At 35.3% G+C, this 22,094-nt stretch overlaps 1 protein-coding gene across 1 annotated transcript in view; it reads right to left on the bottom strand.

The window, feature by feature from the left end:
* The window catches only part of CFAP47 (cilia and flagella associated protein 47), a 342,408-nt gene that overhangs the window by 16,720 nt on the left and 303,594 nt on the right, over nt 1–22,094 (bottom strand). Inside the window, exons 58-60 of the mRNA XM_028523447.1 lie at nt 14,343–14,502; nt 12,875–12,969; nt 9,352–9,504 (exon numbers count right to left, since the gene is read on the bottom strand). Of these exons, the coding sequence (XP_028379248.1) occupies nt 9,352–9,504; nt 12,875–12,969; nt 14,343–14,502 (408 nt within the window). The remainder of the gene's footprint in view (nt 1–9,351; nt 9,505–12,874; nt 12,970–14,342; nt 14,503–22,094) is intronic.

Here is a 22,094-nt window from a genome sequence, read left to right as displayed (position 1 = left end):
TGGCACCAGAGGGGCCCAGTTTGCTTGGAGGAAGCAGCAGAAGGGACTGAAGTCCCATGGAGAATGGAGCAACCGCTATTGTTCCCTCTCAACCCCACTCCCACATACAACGTCACAACCCAGTGACTGGGGTGCCCAGCCCTGGTGAATACATAAGGATCCGCCCCTCACTGTAACAGACTAGACCAGACCAAAAGAGAGACAGAGAGACAGAGAGAGAGAGAGACAGAGAGAGAGAGAGAGACAGAGAGAGAGAGACAGAGAGAGAGAGAGAGAGAGAGAGAGAGAGAGAGAGATGGCTCAAGCAGAAGAACAAATCAAAGCCCCAGAACCCATCCTTTTAAAAGTGACCGAGAGATAGCCAACCTATCAAATGCACAGTTTAAAACACTGGCGATCAGGAAGCTCACAAAATTGGTTGATTTTGGTTGCAAATTAGATGAACAAATTCAGGCTATGATAAGAGAAATGAAGGAAAATGCACAGGGAACCAATAGTGATGGGAAGGAAACTGGGACTCAAAACAATAGCATGGATCAGAAGGAAGAAAGAAACAACCAAACAGGAAAGAATGGAGAAATAAGAATTCAAAAAAAATGAGGAGAAGCTTAGGAACCTCCAGGACATCTTTAAACATTCCAACATCCAAATTATAGGGGTACCAGAAGGGGAAGAGGAAGAGCAACAGATTGAAAACTTATTTCAACAAATAATAAAGGAGAACTTCCCCATTCTGGCAAAGGAAATAGACTTCCAGGAAGTCCAGGAGGCTCAGAGAGTCCCAAAGAAGTGGGACCCAAGAAGGAACACACCAAGGCACATCATCATTACATTAGCCAAGGTAAAAATGAAGGAGAAAATCCTAGAAGCAGCAAGAGATAAGGGGACAGTCACCTACAAAGGAGTTCTCATCATACTGTCAGCTGATTTCTCAAAAGAGACCTTACAGGCAAGAAGGGACTGGAAAGAAGTATTCCAAGTCATGAAAGGCAAGGACCTAAATCCCAGACTACTCTATCCAGCAAAGCTTTCATTTAGAATGGAAGGGCAGATAAAGTGCTTCTTGGATAAGGTCAAGTTAAAGGAGTTCATCATCACCAAGCCCTTATTTTATGAAATGTTAGGGGGACTTATCTATGAAAAGAAGATAAAAAAAAAAACATGTATAGTAAAATGACAGCAAACTCATGGTTATTAACAACCACACCTAAAACAAAACCAAAAGAAACTGAGCAAACAATTAGAACAGGAGAAGAACCACAGAAATGGAGATCGCATGGAGGGATAGCAACAGGGGAGTGAGAGGAGGAGAGAGGGGGAAAAGGTACAGAGAATAAGTGGCATAGATTGTAGGTGGAAGGTGGACAGGGGGAGGGTAAGAATAGTATGAGAAATGTAGAAGCTAAAGAACATATAAGTATGGCACATAGATATGAACTAAAGGGGGGGAATGTGGGTGGGAGGGGGTATACGGGGGGAGGGGAGTGAAGGGGGAAATGGGGCAGTTGTAATAGCATAATCAATAAAATATATTTTAAAAAAAGAAATACATTTCATAGCAAACCTAACAAAAGTGTCTCCATTATAGAGAAATTAATATCAATGTATAATAAACATTGTCATTCCCCTAAATTTCTGTGATGCTCTTTATTAATAATGGGCATATATATTTGTTTGACAGAATATAATAATCATATAAGGAATGAAGTATCTACTGTAGACAAATATGAAATAAAATGAAGACAATGAGGTATTCAAAGAAGATAGAGGATGCCGGATAAACTACTTAGAGCTATTTTCTTTCAACAGATAAAGAAGAATATGCCATATGCACACTTATTATTTTTATAAAATTGTATGTTTTAAGAGGTGTGTCATTTACATGCTTCATTCACTTTAATAAGGTAATTTAAGAGATCAAATGTGTTTATTAACTTAAAATAACTATGTTCCTCTGATATAACCACAAGTACACCATTCTAAAAAATGAAAAGTAAGGAAGAAAGTGGCTACATGGCAGATGCTTTTCTTACATGTTTTATTTTAAATAAGATATGGGAAATCAAAGATAAAGGGACTAATTTGAACATAAATATTTTTTCTGTGCTTTTAGCAATTTTCATCTAATTTCAGACTCTGTCCAAGACTTAGGTGCCATATTTTTGTACTTGTTTTGATAAAATATTCTCTTGTGTATTAATAAAACTCACTGAATGACACTGAAAGAACCATGTTTCCATTTCATATCATGTGTCAGTAAATTAGGAGAGGCCTAGTAGTACATTACAATCATAGAACACCCAGATAGAGCTGTATTTATTTTTTACAGATTCTATTTATTTATTTTCAGAGAGAGAGGGAGGGAGAAAGAAAGGGAGAAAACATTGATATGAGAGTGAAGTACCAGTTGGCTCCTTCTCGTACGCCCCCAACTGGGGACCTGGCCTGCAACCCAGGCATGTGCCCTAACTATGAATTGAACCAGTGACCTTTCAGTTCACAGGCTGGTGCTCAATCCACTGAGCCACACCAGCCAGGGCAGAATACCTAGCTAGAGCTTTAAATGATAATGTCACTATGCAATACTTACCAAAAACTCACTGAGCACCAAGCACTTTGAAGGATTCTATGCATTTCCACTTAATCTTCAAAAATATCCTATGAAGTAGACATCATTACTATCTCCATAGTTGAAGAAACTGAGTTTATAGAGAGGTAATGTAAATTTTTCAGGGCCCTACAGAGACTAAATGGAAGAACTCAAGCTGTCTGACTTTAGACTTCACAACCTAGAATGTCAGGTCTTTCCTATGGCACAATTGCCAAGCAGTCATCAGCATCATCATTTGGAAGTGTGCATGGCATAACCCATATAGTAAAGTGTGGTGGCCCTCAGGGCAGAGATCTGGGTCACTCAATGCAGATTCTGGTCAGAGGATGAGGAGTGAATGGCAGACAGAAGGACAGCCACTGAGATAATAAATTAACAAGGCTAGTCAAGTACACTAATTGCAGATAAAGTTCTTCAACTGAGTCAACTGGTAAATGCTGCTTACAAATTGAGGAAGCTCAAAACACTAATCTGAGCATTGGATTAGGCATACTAGATATGACTGACCGTCTTGTTAAGGGCCATCTCATTAGAGTAGTTAGGACAGAAACCTTCAAGGAGTGAGTTGTGAAGGGAAAGTACAATAAAGAGAAGCAAAGCAAAGGATAGAGTCGAGAGGCTAATGTGGGGTCAGGGAGGACCAAAGCCAGATTTGTCAGGGCCTGTTTGTGATTACAGACCAAACCTGCCATGGGATTTTATGTACGACATGAAAAAAAAAAAAAAAAAACATACAGCACGACTGGCCTAGGGTTAAAAGAGACCAGTAACACATAAATCAGCAAATCAGATGCAAAAAAGACCACAGATTAAGTAAAGGAAAATAGCCTCAAGCTGCAGAACACCTGGGAAATAAAAGGAAGAGGCATGAATCTGATGTGGCATTAAATGATAAAACCACTCTCACAGAAAAAGTCCCACAGAGAACTAGTCACTGAACTACTCCTCAGAGAGACACAAAGAATGCATGGACCAAAAGCCACTTAGAAAGAAATACAATTAAAGGGGAAATTCTACCCACAGAGAATAATCCGTAATGTTATGAAGTGACATTGCAAAATGCAGTCTAAATATTCAAGTATAATGATATCCCAGCAGAGCAATACCAATAATACAGGTACATAAATCCAATATGTTAGATAGATGTTCTTTGAATTCCAAGTCTGTGTCTTGTTCATTTTGGCATCCCTGGGGCTCAGCATAATATCTGGCAGCAAAGATGCTCATTAGGTTGTTGTTGCATGAAGAAGATATGAAAGTGATCAATCCTGGTTAACACTATGGTGTGTTTAAGGAGCAGGGGAAGAGAGAGAGAAGTCCTGGCATTTTAAAGCTTCAGTGAAGCTTCATAGTTTTATTGGACTCTTTGGGAAAGAAGATTAAAATAAAGGGAGGATGATGGAAAGAAGAGTGGCGGGGATTCTTATCTCTTACCTATTCACCCACAGGAAGGAAAAATTTAGGAGGAAAAAAAATATCAGCATCAATTTGCTTCCTCCCTCATGACTTGCCATCAGGGGAAAAGAGGCACATCTGATGAGTGAATTTGGGTGAAGGAAGGGAACATGAGCAGAGGACACCCTTCTCTTCTTTTCCCAGTGTCTCGAATCTAGGATGTACATCCCCCACTCCTTCATGTGTAAGTTGTTTGTTCCTATATGGAGTCTATTACTGGGTAGTTTGGGTGAATGCACTCAGCTTGGTAGAAGGTATTAATAAGCCCGAATCAGTCCATAGTACCAAGTCAGTTTCCAGTACACCTTTATAATAAGTAAAGTTAACCTTTGGCTCTCCGTCTGCCGTATTTCAACATCTACTTCTCAGTAAACTCAGATGAGGGAATAAGGATATAATCAATGATCACACTGAAAACTCCATTGCAATCTAAGCCACAGAGTGAAGTGCTTTAATTTCCACCGTAAGGACTGAAGAAACATTAAGATATGCAAAATGGCATGAATAACACAATAGTGGCTCTGTTGGCCACTATTTGCTGAGTAAACTATAATTATGTTATACACATGGGAGAAAATACCTGGTTTGCCTTTGCATATACTAAAGACTAAAAGAGTTTTCAGACTTTGTGGTCAGGCTTGACCCTTCATAAAAATATAGGTAAGAATGGAAAGGCAAATAGATTTACAGAGAGTGCAGGCAACTTCGTTATACTTTTGGAATAAAGGTGGAGAAAGGAATCAAGTTATCACCCAATGCTTTTAAGGCAGCAGTCCCTAACCTTTTTGGCACCAGGGAGAGGTTTCATGGAAGACAAATTTCCCATGGACCCATGGGGAGGGAGGGAGTTGGCTTTATAGCCTGCCACCAGATGCAGCTTAATTGTCACTTGCCACTTGATAGGGTTTTGACATGAGTCTGCAAGCAATTGATTTATTATGGTCTCTGTGCAATCAAACCTCTCTGCTAATGATAATCTGTGTTTGCAGCCACTCCCCACAGAGGATGTCACCACAGCCTCAGCTCCACCTCAGACCATCAGGCATTAGATTCTCATAAGTAGGGCACAACCTAGATCCCACGCATGCACAGTTCACAGCAGAGTTCACTCTCCTCTGAGAATCTAATGCCACTGCTGGTCTGAGAGAAGGTGGAGCTCAGGCAGTAATGCAGTGATGGGGGCAGCTGTAAATACAGATGAAGCTTCGCTCCCTTGCCTGCTGTTCACCTCCTGCTGTGCGGTCTGGTTTCTAACAGGCCAAGGTCCACAACCAGTCTGTGGCCTGGGGTTTGGGGACTTCTACTTTAAGGAACCCAGACAAGGGAGAGGTCAGCTGATTTATTAGATATTCAGGAGCTATAAAGACACAGAAAAACATTAAAGTTGAGAGAAGACTGAAAAAACTCTACATTTGGATAGCAGTACAAGTTTCAGAACAGAAACATTCATAAATTAGAATTTAGCTAAACAAATAGATGAGCTTCTTGAATTTGTTGGTACTGAGCTGAGAAAAAGCTATTGTAGAGGAAATTATGGGAAGAGAGATATCTGCAAACCTTCCAAATATTTTCAATATTGTTATTTTTCATCATGAAAAGTACTGAAACAGTGAAATATGAATCATATCAAAAGGCATATTTTTCCCTGGCTGGTGTAGCTCAGTGGATTGAGCATGGGCTGTGAACCAGGCATTGCAGGTTCGATTCCCAGTCAGGGCACATGCCTCGGTTGCAGGCCATGGACCCCAGCAACTACACATTTATGTTTCTCTCTCTCTCTCTTTCTCTCTCCCTTCCTTCTCTAGAAATAAATAAATAAAATCTTTTTTTTTTAAAAAAAGGCATATTTCGAAGAACTGTTTGAGAGACTGTTTTCCTAATATAATATGCCTTTCAAACCTCCCAAAATGATGTTGGGAGCTTCCTTATAGACCTTGCTTATCTTGAAGGAAGTAGATTTTACCAGGTAATAAGATTTAATCAGTTTCTATTATCAGAATTATAATTTCTTTAGCTTGCAACCTGAGAAGAGTACAACTAAAGCAATTTAAAGTAGCAAGATCTTATTAAAATGGTTCCCACATATACAAGGATTTCTTTACCTTCTTTTATACTCAATATCATAAAGCATCAATATTTTGTCTCCAACAGGATAGATTTCAAACAGAATTAAGTTTTAAACACTCAGCTATTAATATTCACTTAAGTATATCAATTGACACACCAAACAGTGATTTCACTTCAGAAAGGGACTAGATATTCACTGGGGTACAGTTACTATAAGTTGGCTGCTTATTAAAATGATGGTGTATTTTTTAAAAGATTTTATTTATTTTTAAAGAGAGGGGAAGAGAGGGAGAGACAGAGGGAGAGAAACATGGATTGGTTGCCTCTCACACACCACCATCTGCGGACCTGGCCCACAACTCTGGCATGAGCCCTGACTGAGAATTGAACCAGTGACCTTCTGGTTCTCAGGATGACGCCTAATCCACTGAGCTGTACCAGTCAGGACAGATGGTCTATTTTAGTTAAAAAATTATCAGTAAAATTGGCAGTTGTGTTACATATTTAAACTCAGGTTAATCTACACTAATATTTTATCCCTGATCTGCATAAATAATGAGAATTCTATTTCAGTATTGTTTATTGGTTGAAGAAAAGAAAACCAACAGGGTATCATTTATTTAAAGATCACATTTCCTACATTCCTCTAATGCTAATATATGATTCACTAAAGCCAAAATCTGTATCCAACTTATAATGATGTCTTTTGAGATAAATGAAAATTGTGTCTATCAGTCTGATTTCATTATTAAAAAACAGTTCTTTAAGGAGTAATTGAATAGGCTTATAATAGAAAATTCCTTTCTCATTTAAATTTATTTCATTTTTACAATAAATTTAAGTGGTCTATGATTAAGTTGGCATTTTTGCAATTCTAAAACTAAAGTTCAAAGAGAAAAAAGAAATAATAAATTAACATAATTAAAACTTAAATCTCGTGATGCAACCTAATAATATGATTACTATCTCCTTATCTCACAGTTCATATGATAGACCAATAAGTAGCCAGTAACTAAAAAGAACATTAGTGTGAACTAATTTTTTTTTATAATTCCAAAGATCTTATACACTGGGTATATACAAATACTCATTTAATAAATCTATCTCCAGTTTTTAAAATATTGCCTTCCAAATCTTATAGTGAGATTGCATATAGGAGAGTATTTTGTAATACATTAAAGGAATATTTATTATTTCCAGACTCTCTTCTATATTTACTCTTAGAATGCTTGTTTGCAAATGACAGAACCCCACTTGGAGTGATCTTTTGGAAGTCACTGAGGGTGTCATGAAATAAAAGGAAGGACTGATCATGACTGAGTCATGTGTATAAGTTGATGAGTAGGCAGAGAGAGCAGGTCTGCAAAGGCAGGAGAAACAGGCATGCTGAGAAAAGCAGAGAGAAAAAAAATACACCCCAGGCTTACTTACTTTATTGCAGCTCCAGCAAATGAAGAGAAACCAACTTGCTGTATTCTGACTACAAAAGTTTTGGGGGAGAGGGAAAACACACAAGCCCAATCTCCATTAGACACCCACTGTGAGCAGGGGAAGACTATTTGATTGAAATATTGTAAGAACTGTATGGCTAATAGAAGTAGTTTCCACAAAAAAAGTAGTGGAAGTTGGTAAGATCAGCAGGGCAGGCTATCTCATAGACATTCACTATGCTGGGAAAGTAGGTGGTAACTGTACAGAAGTAGCAAGTGATCCCACTTGGTTCAGTAGCAGGTTAACAACCTAGAAAAACAAGAAGTTGGAATGATAGATAGTAGGGGACTAGCAGTGAAGGCTAATTCTGGAAGGCTATTTTATATAGACTGCATCACATGAGAAGACATTTTTTGTAGATAAAAAGATCAAATATCAGTGACTTCATATGAAACAGACATTTCTGTGGTTCAAAAGTGGATGAATATTGGTAATTTTATGTTTCAATGTAGTATCTTATTCAGAAACCAACTGCTATTGAAAAGAAAGAGAAACAGGATCAAACAGAATAGGAAGTATTGGGTTGGCCAAAAAGTCCATTTAATTTTTTCTGTAAAATAAAAGACACATTTTTCATTTTCACCAATAAGTTTATTGATTTGCATATTTTGAGTATGTCAGCTATCTCCTGTGTGTTCATTGATTGTTCTCAAATAATGTCTCAATCTGATTGCTATCAACTTCAACTGGTCTTTTTGACCATGCATCATTGTTCAGCAAGAAATTTCCAGCAAGAAACTTTGCAAATCACTTTGGACATGTTTGATCAGTCACAGCGCCTTCTCCATACACTGCACAAATCTTTTTTTGCATTTTAGTTGCATTTTTACCTTTCTTGAAACAACATGAAAAGTATTTTCTTGAAAGTATAATATGCTGAAAATGTCGCTTATTTTTTTCCATCTACAATATTAAAATGGCTACACAAAAATTCAACAATTTTGACTTTTTTTAAATGCATGCTGATATGACAGCTGTCACAATACAGAGTAACAAAGTTGTTCAAATGAAGTTAAAAGACAATTAAGTGCTACTAGAGCCACTCTACGGAAAAAATCCAATGAACTTTTTGGCTGATCCAGTAAAATAGAACAGAGTGTTCATAACAGGAAGGTAGAAACAACTCTTGCTTACTGATTGGCCATTCTGTACCAGGTATTATATTTTGTGTTAGGAAACCTCTCAGAAAGCTTTGCCTTTGTAAATGTGTTTGATTCCTACAGGGCTTTAAAAGGGAAAGCAATTAGATTAGGACTGATTACAATATGAATAGTTCATAACCTATTACTTCACATCTAGGTTTTAAATCTAAAGTTATTTCAAATTAAAAAAAAATGTTTTACAAAATAGTCAAGCCTGGATTTATATACCATGCCTCCCAGTGCTATGTAGTATGACCCTGTACAAATCATTACTTTGATTTCCTCACTTGTAAAATAAAAATATAGCCATGCTACCTGTTTCACAGGTTAACTCATTATAAATCCTGGAATAACACTCTAGACTTATAAAGCTATTAATAACCATAATTACCATCATTTTAGAAATAATTACTCTGAAAAAACTGATGTAACTGAACACCTGAACACTAGTTTAATGATATATTGTAAATGAAAAATAAATGGGCATTGATTTTCATGTAACTGAGTAATCAGCAACCTGCATTTTAAGGAAATGGAGGTTTTATTTATCATCATGTTTTATATGCATGGCTGTAGTTCTCTTACCATCAACATCTTCATAAGATGAGTATGAACGTTTTTTTGCAAACACTGCAAAATCTGATTTACGTAAGATAGGATTGCTTCCTGAAAAATCACCAGCCAGTGCGACCTGTACCTTCTCTTTTACCCGTTTCTTGGCCTGACATTGTATGACAACTGCAAGAAAGAAAAACTTCCAGTTAATTGGACTATCAAGTTATATGATCATTCTTGAGCTAGAAGAAAATAAATTATTAAATGATGGCATGAAAAATAAAAGCTTCTTTGGAATATTTTTACTTGATGTTGTATCTGGCATTTATAGACAAACACACATTCTCACTCACCCAGTATCTATATATATTAACATTTTGCAATAAACTATGAATATTAAATGATGTGCAAAAATAGCATGACAAGACAAATTAGGTAATAGAAGATTGTAGTAGAATGTAGCAATCCGATTCGAAAGCTGATCTAGTAATATCAATAATTCAGTGGGTGGTCATGAAAATGTGAATTTTTCAGTTATGTATGTATTCAGTACGGTAAATGCCAAACTCGACTTATATAATTATACTATAGAAAATACCCTCAAATAATTAAAAAAGTAAGTTATGTAATATTTATTTTGTAACAACAGTTTTAAAAGATTTCCTATTATACTATTTACATGCACCTTAAAGTTCCTTTAAAGTATTTAAATAAAATATTTTGATTTTCACTTGTGAATTGCATTTAAATTTACAAAATACATAATTAACAGTTAAAAATAAAACTGTTAGAGATTATTTAAAATTAATATTAAATATGATTACATATTGATATAATGTGAAGCATGAAAACTTTATATACTTATATATATATTAAATTCCAGTATTTTCTTACATCAATACAGAAGTTGCTATCAGTGATCTGGTGAGAAACCCAAATATTGTTTTTATATAAATACTAATTATATAAAGGAGTATTAATGTATTCCTTTGGCATTAGCCTTGTATTATATCATGGGGCTGTGCATACTAGAGTCTACATAAATGAGAATATTATTTCTTCAAAATATAATAATGTTACTTTTTTCACTTTAGATCAATACAAGGCATAAACTGAATATAAGGATAAAAAGGGAACTATAATATTAAAAAAGCTTTGAAATTTATTATTCTATGCTTTTGTGGCATCAATAACAATAATATATTCACTCAGACTGCAAAATTGGATACTGTCCTCAGATTTATGTGTTTTCACTATACATACCACATTTATAGTATTAAAATATTTAAAATAAGTTTATTGTTAATTCTAAACTTTATAGGCTGATAGTCAACATTTTGGACTTAGAATAAATGTGAAATGTATAAGAAGAATACAAAGTTAGAGGTAAATTAAGAGGGTTTATATGGCTGAGGAAAATGTACAAGCTTCTCTGGTTATCATTCACTTCAGTCTTAAAGCAGTATGTTAGAAATTAGTGTGATCAAAGGTACAATTAGTATCATGTCACTCATCTTTTCCTATAAGTGCTAGGAAATTAGTGCCCTGAAAATGTAAGGATCATGAAATCACAGTGGATTCACTTTCCATTGTATTTCCACTGTAACTGGTAGGGGAGTCCTTTTACAATTATCTGCCCCAGTGGACAGGAGCAGATAACAATGCACAGAGAGAACAAAACCCAACAGAACAATAAAAGTTCCCTGGGTTTGAAAGTAAGCTGGGCGATGGATACATAAAAAATAAAAGAAACAATACACATCGATGGTGATACCAGTGAGCGGGGAAAGCAATAGGTTATCTTTAATGTGTTCTTAGGAATGAACAATAGACTGGACAGAAAGTAAATAATATGTATTTATAAAATTATACCTATTTGTTTCTCAAGGGCATTTGTAGATAAAAATAATTACCAGAATAGGGTTTAGAGTTTTGTAAAAATGATGTAATAGTACACAATCTGTTTTGGAACACTGAAGTTACTAATAGGTTGGGCTAATGCAACATAGGCTATTTACAGAACTCACATTTAATTCAAAAATAAAATAATAACCAAGAGATATGACTAGATAGAAAGTACCTTTCTGTGTCTGGAACATATTTAATTTCCTTTGAAGGAAACTGTACAAAAATTATGTTTATGTTCTCATAAGCTTTGTTTTAGACTGAAAAACATCTTTGAATCTTTAATCTAGTTCAAACAAAACTGTTTTCATAGATACAAGTCACACTGTTCAAACTGCAACAGAGTAATGTCTAGACTTTATTACATCACGTTGATCAGATGACTGTGTTACAAATTTTAAACTGTTTAACTCCATAGAAAGTATACAGACAACTATCTTTTAGAAAGAAATAAACATTTTGACATGTTTGTGAAGCATTCTGAAGATAATTTGGTATATTTAAAATATTTAGGTGTGTTCATAATCTTTTAACTCCAAAGAAAAAAATACTTCAAATAAAACAAATCACATTTATTGTCAAAGGTAGTGCTAGATATGTGGGTTTTTTTTTATTCCAGTTAAAATGAAACTATATAGGGAAATATGAAATCACGGCCTTCCTTCTAATATATTAGGGGAAATGGTGTTATTCACAAGCAAAACTTATTTTCTCTTCTTTCAAAGTGTGGTCATATCATTTATGTCAATAAAGGACTCTTGCACTAGCAAAGACTGGTAATGGGGGGAGAAGGAAAATTCAAATGCCAAGACTTTATGTTTTTGTTGCTCAATGGGGAGGTCCAAAATAAGTATCCCTTCACTGTGCACAACAGTTCAATGTTTCTTGGTCATGAGGAATTAGGCCTAGAGCCTGGTAAGAGGCTGGGATACTAAATTTCACTTTATGGCTACCTAAGGGGGATTGATTTCTTCAGCTGATTATTAGAACAAAATGGGGAAAGCAAGGAATGCAGAAGAAGTGGAAAGAAGAAGGAGAACAAATAGAGACTTGAGAAAAGTCTGGAGCGTGTGGAGAAAAAAAAGGGGTCGTTGAGGAAAAGAAAGGCATTTAAAGAGTAAAGATTTTATGTTGTGTGTATCGCAAATGAATCTCCTTGAGGACTTCAGTACATTCTGACTAGTTTTTGGAGAACATCATAAAAGCTGATATCTGGGACAACAAGAATAGAGGCATGGGATAGTTCTTGGATGAGAATTAGAATCACAAAGAAGCTGAAATATGGTGATTAAATGTGACAGGAGAATCAAAGTACCTGGCACTCTCATAGATCTAGTGCAGGGTTTGGAGCGCCTCACAGAAAGTGAGATAAAGGAGCCTGAAGTTAATGTTATTTCGATCTTAGCTGATTGCTGCGTTTCACCAACAAGGAGAGCACCAGGAAATGGTGTGGTTTGGTGGAAGGATCACTGGATTCCTGGTTAGGACACCAGATATAGTCCTAGCGCTCCCACCAACAGGGCTGGTTACTTCACAACTTATTCTCCCTGGACCTCGATTTTCTTACTCATACCAAGAAAAGATGGGACTGAACAGCCTCTAAGGTACCTCCAAATCCTGGTGTTTTCTGACAGTAAAATATACCTACCTGGAATGAACCCTTCATGTTTCGCCTCTGGGAGTCCAATAATAGGGTATATCCATCGTATTGCTTGGACTTCTCCACTGTCTACTCCAATAATTCTAATTAGAAATTAAAAAAATAGTGAACAAAAGACATAAACACTGTCAATATTCATATAAAAGAGCATATTCTCTATGAAACTAATGGTACTTGAACAAAGCTTGTGAATTTAAACTTTGGCAGAGAGAAACAGTATGAAATGCAAAACATTTTTGGCAAATGTTGATTTCATAAACATTTTAAAGCAAACCCTGGGAAATTATCACAAACGAAATTGGAATGCAACCATTATGAGATGTATGTTAAAACTGAAAACTTCTCCCCCTACATTTAAAGCTTGGTATAGGTATTTATTGATGTGACTAAACCATGATTAATCAGAGGTAATATGGTTCCCGTGAGTTATAATCTAAATCGGACAGGCAAAGTACAAAAAAAGATACCATTAAGTATAGAGCTTCAGAAAGCAGTAAGTAATTTACATTGGGGGGGATACCAGTTAAAGGAAAGGGGGCATTTCTCAAAATACTTTAATCCAGTATACACCATCAGGAGGACAGCAATGGTAGAAAAATGGTGCTGATCACTGTTGAAACAGGCGGGGCCAGCTTCATGGGCACATGACCTGTGCAACCACACAAATACCCTGCACTTAGAATTGCTCCATGCTTGTTTAATGCACCACAGTAACTGTTTGAAAATTTGTAATGCACGAGGTCCCCTCATTTTCATTTTACACCAGGGCCCACAATCCTGTCGGTGGTCTTGACTGCAGGAGTGTTGAAAAGTATGGCTGAATGGGCCCAGAAGAGATATTTCCTTTCAAATGTACAGAAGGAATATGTACAGATAGGGCAAAGTAAGAATTTCTTTTTAATTAAGATTTCTAGACCATTATTTAATGAAATGATAAAAGCACAGCAAACATTTAAATTTTGCATTATTATTGGAGTTTGCTTAAATTTCAGCAAAGCAAAGAAGGTACATGTAACCTGCATTTAGGCACTGAAATAGCACCTTCTAGTCACAGGAGAGGTTCATTAGGATGTCATATCCACCAGGCACAGTGCCATCATCTGGTAAATGCTAGCATCACAAGTCTTATACTTTGCCCAAGCTGGTTTAGTTTGTTCTCTAGATATAGATTATTTATAGTCTCAGCAGCAGTAACTATTTTCCCAGTTCAAAAGAAAGCCCTTTGTACGTCCCTGACTCTGATTAATTTACATGATTCTTAAGATTGACTTGCTCATCACTCTGAACTTCAATCAGCAATGATATATACTATACCATACATTTTCCTCTTCTGAACATGTAAATTTCAGTGTCCAAAAATAGAAAATCACAAACTTTATACTGCATTAACATATAAAAGAAACCAATCATATCAGTAACAGACAAAATGAAATCAATGTCCTTATTTGAATGTTACCTTTTCATGTCTGTACTCAATTCATCAAAATTGTCAATAGGCCATTTTTCCCCATTGGCCCTTATCATTTGAACAACGAGCATTGTTTTCTTTAATTTTACAATGCTGGGAGTAAAAAGCACGGGGATATCAATAATCCCTCTAGGAGGCAATGGTATTCCTGTAAAACACACAAAAATAATTTTAATGTGGTAAATATTCCAGAATATAATTTGAACAGCAGAAAGTAATTACCTAATTCCTCTCCTGATAATCAAGTTTTCAAGATCACTTTTGAACAACAACAACAAAAAAACATCAAGCAGAAGTGTAAGTGACTTTACTGGCTTCATCATTAATTTTCCTCGAGGGGAAGGGAGGATGAAAGAGAGGGAGAGAAACATCTATATGAGAGAGAAACATTGATCAGTTTCACATGCACCCCAACTGGGCACTGACCCTGCAACCTAGGAATATGCCCTGCCTGGGGATCGAACCAGCAACCTTTCAGTTTGTGGGATGATACCAAACCAACTGAGCCACATGGGTCAGAGCAGCACCAACTCTTTAAAAAATACATTTTATCCAGAGGCAAGAGGTTCTCCCTAAGAGGCTGGAGTGTGGAAGGAATATTAAGACTGGTAGCTTAAGTGTCCCTGAGTGATAGAAGAACCAAAAAAACCATGAATATTTTCAAGTCACTACATTTTGCAAAAGACAAAGTATAGCCATTTTGACCCTTTAATTTCTTGTGTATTTTCTTCTTAGAACATAACACTCCAGGCTTCTCCTTGGAGCCCCCAGAGTGCTACCAGTAAACTGCTCACTTAGTTAACTGATGCCATGAGGGAACCCAGAGCTTAATTGTGAAAGAAAGGGGCATCCATTTCCAAGTTGTGAAGAACAGAAGACAGAAAAACTCACAGCATCTTCTGATGTTTTTATGAATATTAGAATTTTTCAATCTTTGTACAAGAATTACCTGTGAAACATCAGATATGGAGAGTGCTGAGCCCCATGTTTAGAAATTCTGACTTATATGCTCTGGACTGTGATCCAGGAAGCTGTATGTTTAAGTAGCATCCAATGGGATACAGAAGCAGATATTCATGGGACCATATTTTGAAAACAAACCCTGCCTGTTGGACAAATTTTAAGAGGTTGTAAGAGTGGTGAACTTTGGTCTATTTGTAACAATGATGGTTCCCAAATGATGTGTGTCTCCCTTTATTGTGAAGAGTATTGTGAAGAATTTTCTACCAGGAGATAAGGGATATTGACCACATTCTGTTTTTAAAAAATTCTTTGTTATAAGATTGACAATATTCACAGCCAATTTGTCTCTGAGGAGAATACTGTACTAAACTATTAAGAACATCAAGAAAGGAAATAGAGCCCTGGCTTGTGTGGCTCAGTGGATTGAGTGCCTCCTGCCAACCAAAGGGCCAATGGCTTGATTCCAAGTCTGGGCACATGCCTGGGTTGTGGTCCAGGCCTCAGGTGGAGGGTGGAGGCTGTGCAAGAAACAGCCATACACTGATGTATTTCTCCATCTCTTTCTTCCTTTCTTCTCCTCTGTCTAAAAATAAATAAATAAAATATCTAAAAAAAGAAAGTAAATAGAAAATTGCCCCTATGCAAAATATCCCAACTCAAAACTCTTACAAGTTTTCAAATTTTAAATTTTATTCCTTCGGGAAATAAAAATGTTGTAAGGTTTAATATTATAGTTTATAAGTGTTATTAGTATTTATTGAGTACTGATTATACGCCAGGCTCCATGCTAAGTATTTTAATGAGACACAATATCTCATTTCGTTCTCAGAAAATCACCATAAACTAAGTGCTATTATGTCTCTCATTTTAGAGATAGAGGAATTGAGACAATTTGGTTAACTTGCCCAAAGTCCCAATGAAAGATTGTATTGTTTGCTAAGCAATCTAAACAATGTGTTATCTTCAACTTGGTCATTATGAACTTCATATTTTTAGTGAATCACTGATTCAAATGAATTAAAACAGCACGAGATGGAAAAGAATAAAAATAGGGAGCTCAGTCAACCAACCAATCATGCATTCCTAAGAAAAAGAAGTTTAGAAATGGTCACTTACCATTAGAAAATTATATTATCACTAAATTATAATTATATAATTATATTACCCTTGTTGTATGACTTACAATCAGTTAAATTTCTGAAGGTTCTGAATGATAGTTGTTCTATAGTTTAGTTGTAATTTTGATGTGGATATGCAAGGAGGCGGGTCGTGTTTACCTGTGACACCATTTGACCAGAAGTCCACAACTAATATAGCTTTTTGATTAATGACCCTGTCTTCTTTGTCCTCTATAGTACACTAGTGTGTGTGTGTAAAATATTCTCTTCAACTGAGGAAATACACTGTGATAAAATATAGAGCATGAATTTTAGAAGTTTAAATCTATGCTGTTACTTCTTAGTTCTGTGAAACTGAAAAAGTTAATTAAATTTCTAAGTGAGATTTTCCTCATATGAAAAAGAAAGCTAATGTAATACATATATCAAGCTATCACTATGGCAAAGGTACTATTCCAGTTCCATCCAGATAATCCCATTTTGTACAGAATGCATTAATTCTGCACTATTTTATTCTCTTACTAATTCATTCTGAAGGTACTATGTGTCATGCATTGGAATAAGCAGTATGGATAAAATGATGAAGAAAATAAATCCCCTGCTTTCTTGTGTCTTGCATTCCAGAATATGTTAGGAGGGTGAGGAGAGAAGCAAAACAATAAATAAAATGAGCTATACATATGGTTGTTGTTGAGCAAGTAAATGTTTAAAAGGGTTAAAGAGGATGTGGAACTTAAATAATATAGGGTGATTTGGGAAGACCTCTGTGATACAATGAGCAGGGCAACTAAGTGTGGCTTCTCAAGAAGCCTCATAGACATCTGTGGGGGGAGTATTTAGATAGCATGTGAGTATAAGAGTCTGGATTTAAAGAGAGGGCAAGGCTGGGGCTATCAATTCACTAATTGTTGAAAGCTCATGTGTGACTAAATGAAATTCCATTGGGAATGAGTGTTGATAGAAATGACAAAAGGACACAAGTCTAACTGTTGGGCCTCTAGGAAGCCAAGATTACAGGGACAGAGGAAAAAAATGCAGAAGAGAATGAGGAGGACTTACTACAGAGAAGAGTCAAAGAAGAATTGAGTCCCAGTGAGCAACTGTTTCCAAAACAGTGAGTGATGAGCTGCAACAAGCTCATGAATTGAGCAAGATGAGGACAGCGTACAGATGATTAGATCTGGCAATCTTATATTATGGAAGAACTTAAAAAGAGCTATATTAGTAGAAAGATGGGGAATAAAGCCGGATTTGCTTGGGTTGAAAAGATAATGGTATAAGAAGTGAACATGGTAAGTATAGACAAGCTTTCAAATTGTTTTGCTACACAAAAGGATCAGAATAATGGGATAGTAGCTGGCAGAGATAAGGGATAAAGGCAGGCCTGTCTATTAACATCAAGAGCTTCTATTGCATGTGTATTTTGATAGAAATAATCCAATAAGAATCATTAGAGAGAAGACAGAAGGGAGAACTCCTAGAGAGCTCCACACAGTTGAGTAGGTGTATGGTTCAATGACTAAGCAGAGGGATGGTCATAAGAGCACAGAGAGCTTTCCGATGTAATGGGAGGGACCACAAGGCACATGGATGAAAATAAAATTAGGCTGATTGATGTAATGGAAGAACTAGACAATTAGACTCTGAGTTTACTCTATATTCTTAATTAAATGGGAAAGAAGAATATCAGTTGTGAGAAGGGGAGGAAATGATGAATGTCAGTAGTAGTTACCAGGTTTCAATTCAAAGTAAGAAATTTTACTATTCCAAATTTTATTAAAGGAAAACCAGGTTCCATCAAATGTTCATCATTCACTCACAATTTACCTATTTCTATACAGTTCTTTCTATCTGTACATCCATCAACCATGCTACCTGTTTAAAAGGCCTCATGCTCTATAAATCCTAAGCAATCTGCTCTTTGTTACAATATTTACCTGCATTTGTGAAATGAAGAAAATGGCATAAAATGGTGGAAAAAAAGAAATGACACCACGCCTTAGGTTCCCTTTTACAAGCTTAGACCACATAAACTATTTTAATAAGTTTCATGTCTGTTCTCATCATAAAAAATGTTCTAGTGGTATAAGCAGGCCTAAATTTCAGGTTATATAGATTTTTCTGACAGACAGGCACCCAGGCATCTTTGCATAACAAGACCTGTAGCTTGTTTGTTTGTTTTTTTTTCCAACAATAAAATCAGTAGCTTCAATGACTACCTAGGAAGTCCACCTACTTTACGCTATAAATCATAATCACAAATCTATGTGACTGGAACCTGAACTCATTCTTGGGAACATTGGTCATTTGACATAATAAGAAAGGACATTTTATAAAAAAATGTGAAATCATGCTCAGCTGCCAACAGAACTTAATAAACATTCATGACAATGATCTGAGATCTGGGCAAGCTTCATGTGCTGACAGCAGCCCGCAGCATTAAGTGTCACTAAACACTGAGTTCTCGAAGACATTTTCCAATTCATAAGCAGCAACATTTATTTTCAAAAGCATTATTTTTACAAATAACATTTCATTACTGATGTCAAAATACATGATATACGTTAACTAAAATCAACATGAGACATGGCAATTATCTCTTATAAGAAAAAATGTGTCTTTTCTAAATGCTAATGCTATCACTCTGATTACTTACTTAGTTTTGATTATTAGCAATCACACAAACACAAACGATGCATATTTTATCTTTAAAAAATAGATACCAAACATAGTGTACCTCTATCTTTTTGACTATTCTCACTGTAATATGACATAATCCCTATCCAATATAGAACATTTGAGAAAATTATAAACATGCAGTTACAAATAATGAAAGCAAGATCCCATGTACCCTTTAACCAGTTATCTCCCTTGGTAACATCCTATAAGACTATACTATAATACAAAAACTAGAATATTTATATTGATACAGTAAAAATCAAGAAAGCTTCATCACAAGTCTGACCTTCTATATACTTCCTCACCTCTCTCACTATTCCATTCCTGAATCATTACAACTGCTAATCTATTCTTCATTTCTATAATTTTATCATACAAAAGATGTTAAATTAATGGAATCATCTAGTATATAAACTTCTGCAGTTAACTTTTTCACTCAGCATAATTCCCTAGACAATCAATCAAGTTGTGCCTTCCTGAATGAATTCAATAAAATAACAGGACATAAAATTAACATTCAGAAATTGACTATATTTTTATACATCAATAATGAGCTATCAGAAAGAAAAATTAAAACAATCCCACTTAAAATTGCATCAAAAAGAATAAAATACCTAGGAATAAATTTAACCAAGGAGTTAAAAGACCTGTACTTGGAAAACTATAAGGCACTGAAAAAATTGAAGAAGATACAAAGAAATGGAAGGACATACTATGCTCATGAATAGGAAGAACTAACATTGTTAAAGTGTCTATATTACCCAATGTAATGTACAGAGTCAATGCAATCTCTATCAAAATATCAATGGCATTTTTCACAGAACTAGAAAAAATAATTCTAAAGTTTATATGGAACCAGAAAAGATCCTGAATAGACAAAGAAATCTTGAGAAAGAAGAATAAAGTTGGAGGTGTCGTGCTGCCTAATATCAAACATTACTACATGGCTATAATAATCAAAACACCATGGTATTGGCATAAAAATAGATACATTAATCAATGGAACTGAATACAGACACTCTTCCAAAAAGGATACACAGATGGTCGACAGACACATGAAAAGATGTTCAACATCACTCATCAGGGAAATGCAAATTAAAACCACAATGAGATATCACCTCATACTTCTCAGAATGGTTATCATCAGTAAATCAACAAACAACAAGTGTTGTAAAATATGGAAACAACCATCAGTAGATGGATAAAGAAGAGGTACATAAATATATACAGTGGAATATTACTCAGCTATAAAAAGAATGAAATATAGTCATCAGTGACAACATGGATGGACCTGCAAGGTAGACAGAGAAAAAGAAATACCACATGATTTCACTTTTATGTGGAATCTGAAAAGCAAAATAAAAACCAAACAAACAAAAAAAAAAAAACAGAAACAAACAGAGGACAAACTGATGATCACCAGATTGGAAAGAGAGAACTGGGAGAAAAGATGAAAAAGGTGAAAAGGATGAATTATAAATTGCCAGTTTATAAAAATAGCCACTGGGATATAAAGTACAGCATAGGGACTATAGAGTCAACAATGTTGTAATAACTATGTAGGGTGCCAAGTGGATACTAGATAGACTTAAAAGGGTGACTACATAAGATATACTATAAATGTCTCATCAATATGTTGCACATCTGAAATGAATATAGTATTGTATCAATATGTCAACTGTAACTGAAAAATAAATCTTTAAAAAGTTGTGCTTATTAATGTTCATTCCTTTATATTGCTGAGTAGTACTCCATGCCACAGATGTGCCAGTTTTCTTACCCATTCATGCATGGAAGGTCATCTCAGATGTTTCTGGATTTTGACTTAATAAATCTGCTACAAACATTCATGCACATGTTTTTTGTGTGAACATCCTTTTTTATTTTTCTAGGATAGATCTTTTAAGTATGCATGTTTACTTTTATAAGAAACCACCCAACAGTTTTCCAGAATGGTTGTGTGCTTACATTCCCATCAGCAAGCTATGAGTGATCCAGCGCCTCTATATCCTTGCTAACATTTCATGTTGTCATTATTTTTTAATTTTTTATATATTTTTTATTTTAATTTTTGTTGCCATTATTTTTTTATTTTAGCCATTCTGATAGGTTTGCAGTGAAATCTCACTGTGGTTTTATTTTACATTTCCCTGAAGACTAATGTCGTTGAACACCTTTTCATGTGCTATCAGTATATTCTTTTCAGTGAAATGCTTGCTCACATTCTTTATCAACTTTCTAAGTTAATTATATTTTTATTAGTGAATTTTTAGTATTTTTATATATTCCAGATACTAACGCTTTGTCACATATATGGTTTGTAAATATTTTCTTCTAGTTTATAGCTTTCTATTTCATTATTTTGTCTTGGGCTTTTATATGGAAAAAATATTTGTTTGATGATGTCCAATTTATTAATTTCTCCTCAGGGAATTTGCTATTGGAGAAATCTAAAAACTATTTGTTTAGCCCTACACTGAGCAATTTTCTGCATAAGTTGTTAACATCTTGGTAGGAATTGCATTCAATCTATAGATTAATTTGGATAAAACTGACAGCATTGCTATATTGTTTTCCAGTTCATCTATATAGCATATCTGTCTCTTTATTTATGTTTGATTTTGTCATTTTCAGCACACAAGTCCTATACATGGTTTGTTAGATTTACTTCTAAGAACTTCTTTTATTTGGAGAGATTGTGAATGGCTTTATGTTTTTAGTTTCCACATTTTCATTGCTATTATATATAAATATGATTGAGTTTTTTGTTTGTGTTGTTCTTGTTTCCCATGACCTTGCTGAACTCACTTACTATCTCTACAAGATTTTTGTGGTAGATTCTTTGGGATTTTCTGGTATGTCAGGTGATATAAAAATAGGGACAGTTTATTTCTTCCTTTCCTTTCTATTTGCCTTTTGTTTCCTTTGCTTGACTTCCAATGGTACATGAAGTAAGTGGGGAGTGTGGGCATACTTTTGT

Source organism: Phyllostomus discolor, chromosome X, assembly GCF_004126475.2.
Source record: "Phyllostomus discolor isolate MPI-MPIP mPhyDis1 chromosome X, mPhyDis1.pri.v3, whole genome shotgun sequence".
In the NCBI taxonomy this organism is placed as follows: domain Eukaryota; kingdom Metazoa; phylum Chordata; class Mammalia; order Chiroptera; family Phyllostomidae; genus Phyllostomus; species Phyllostomus discolor.
The sequence above is the reverse complement of the archived record's forward strand: the minus strand, read 5'-3'. Positions and strand labels throughout refer to the sequence as shown.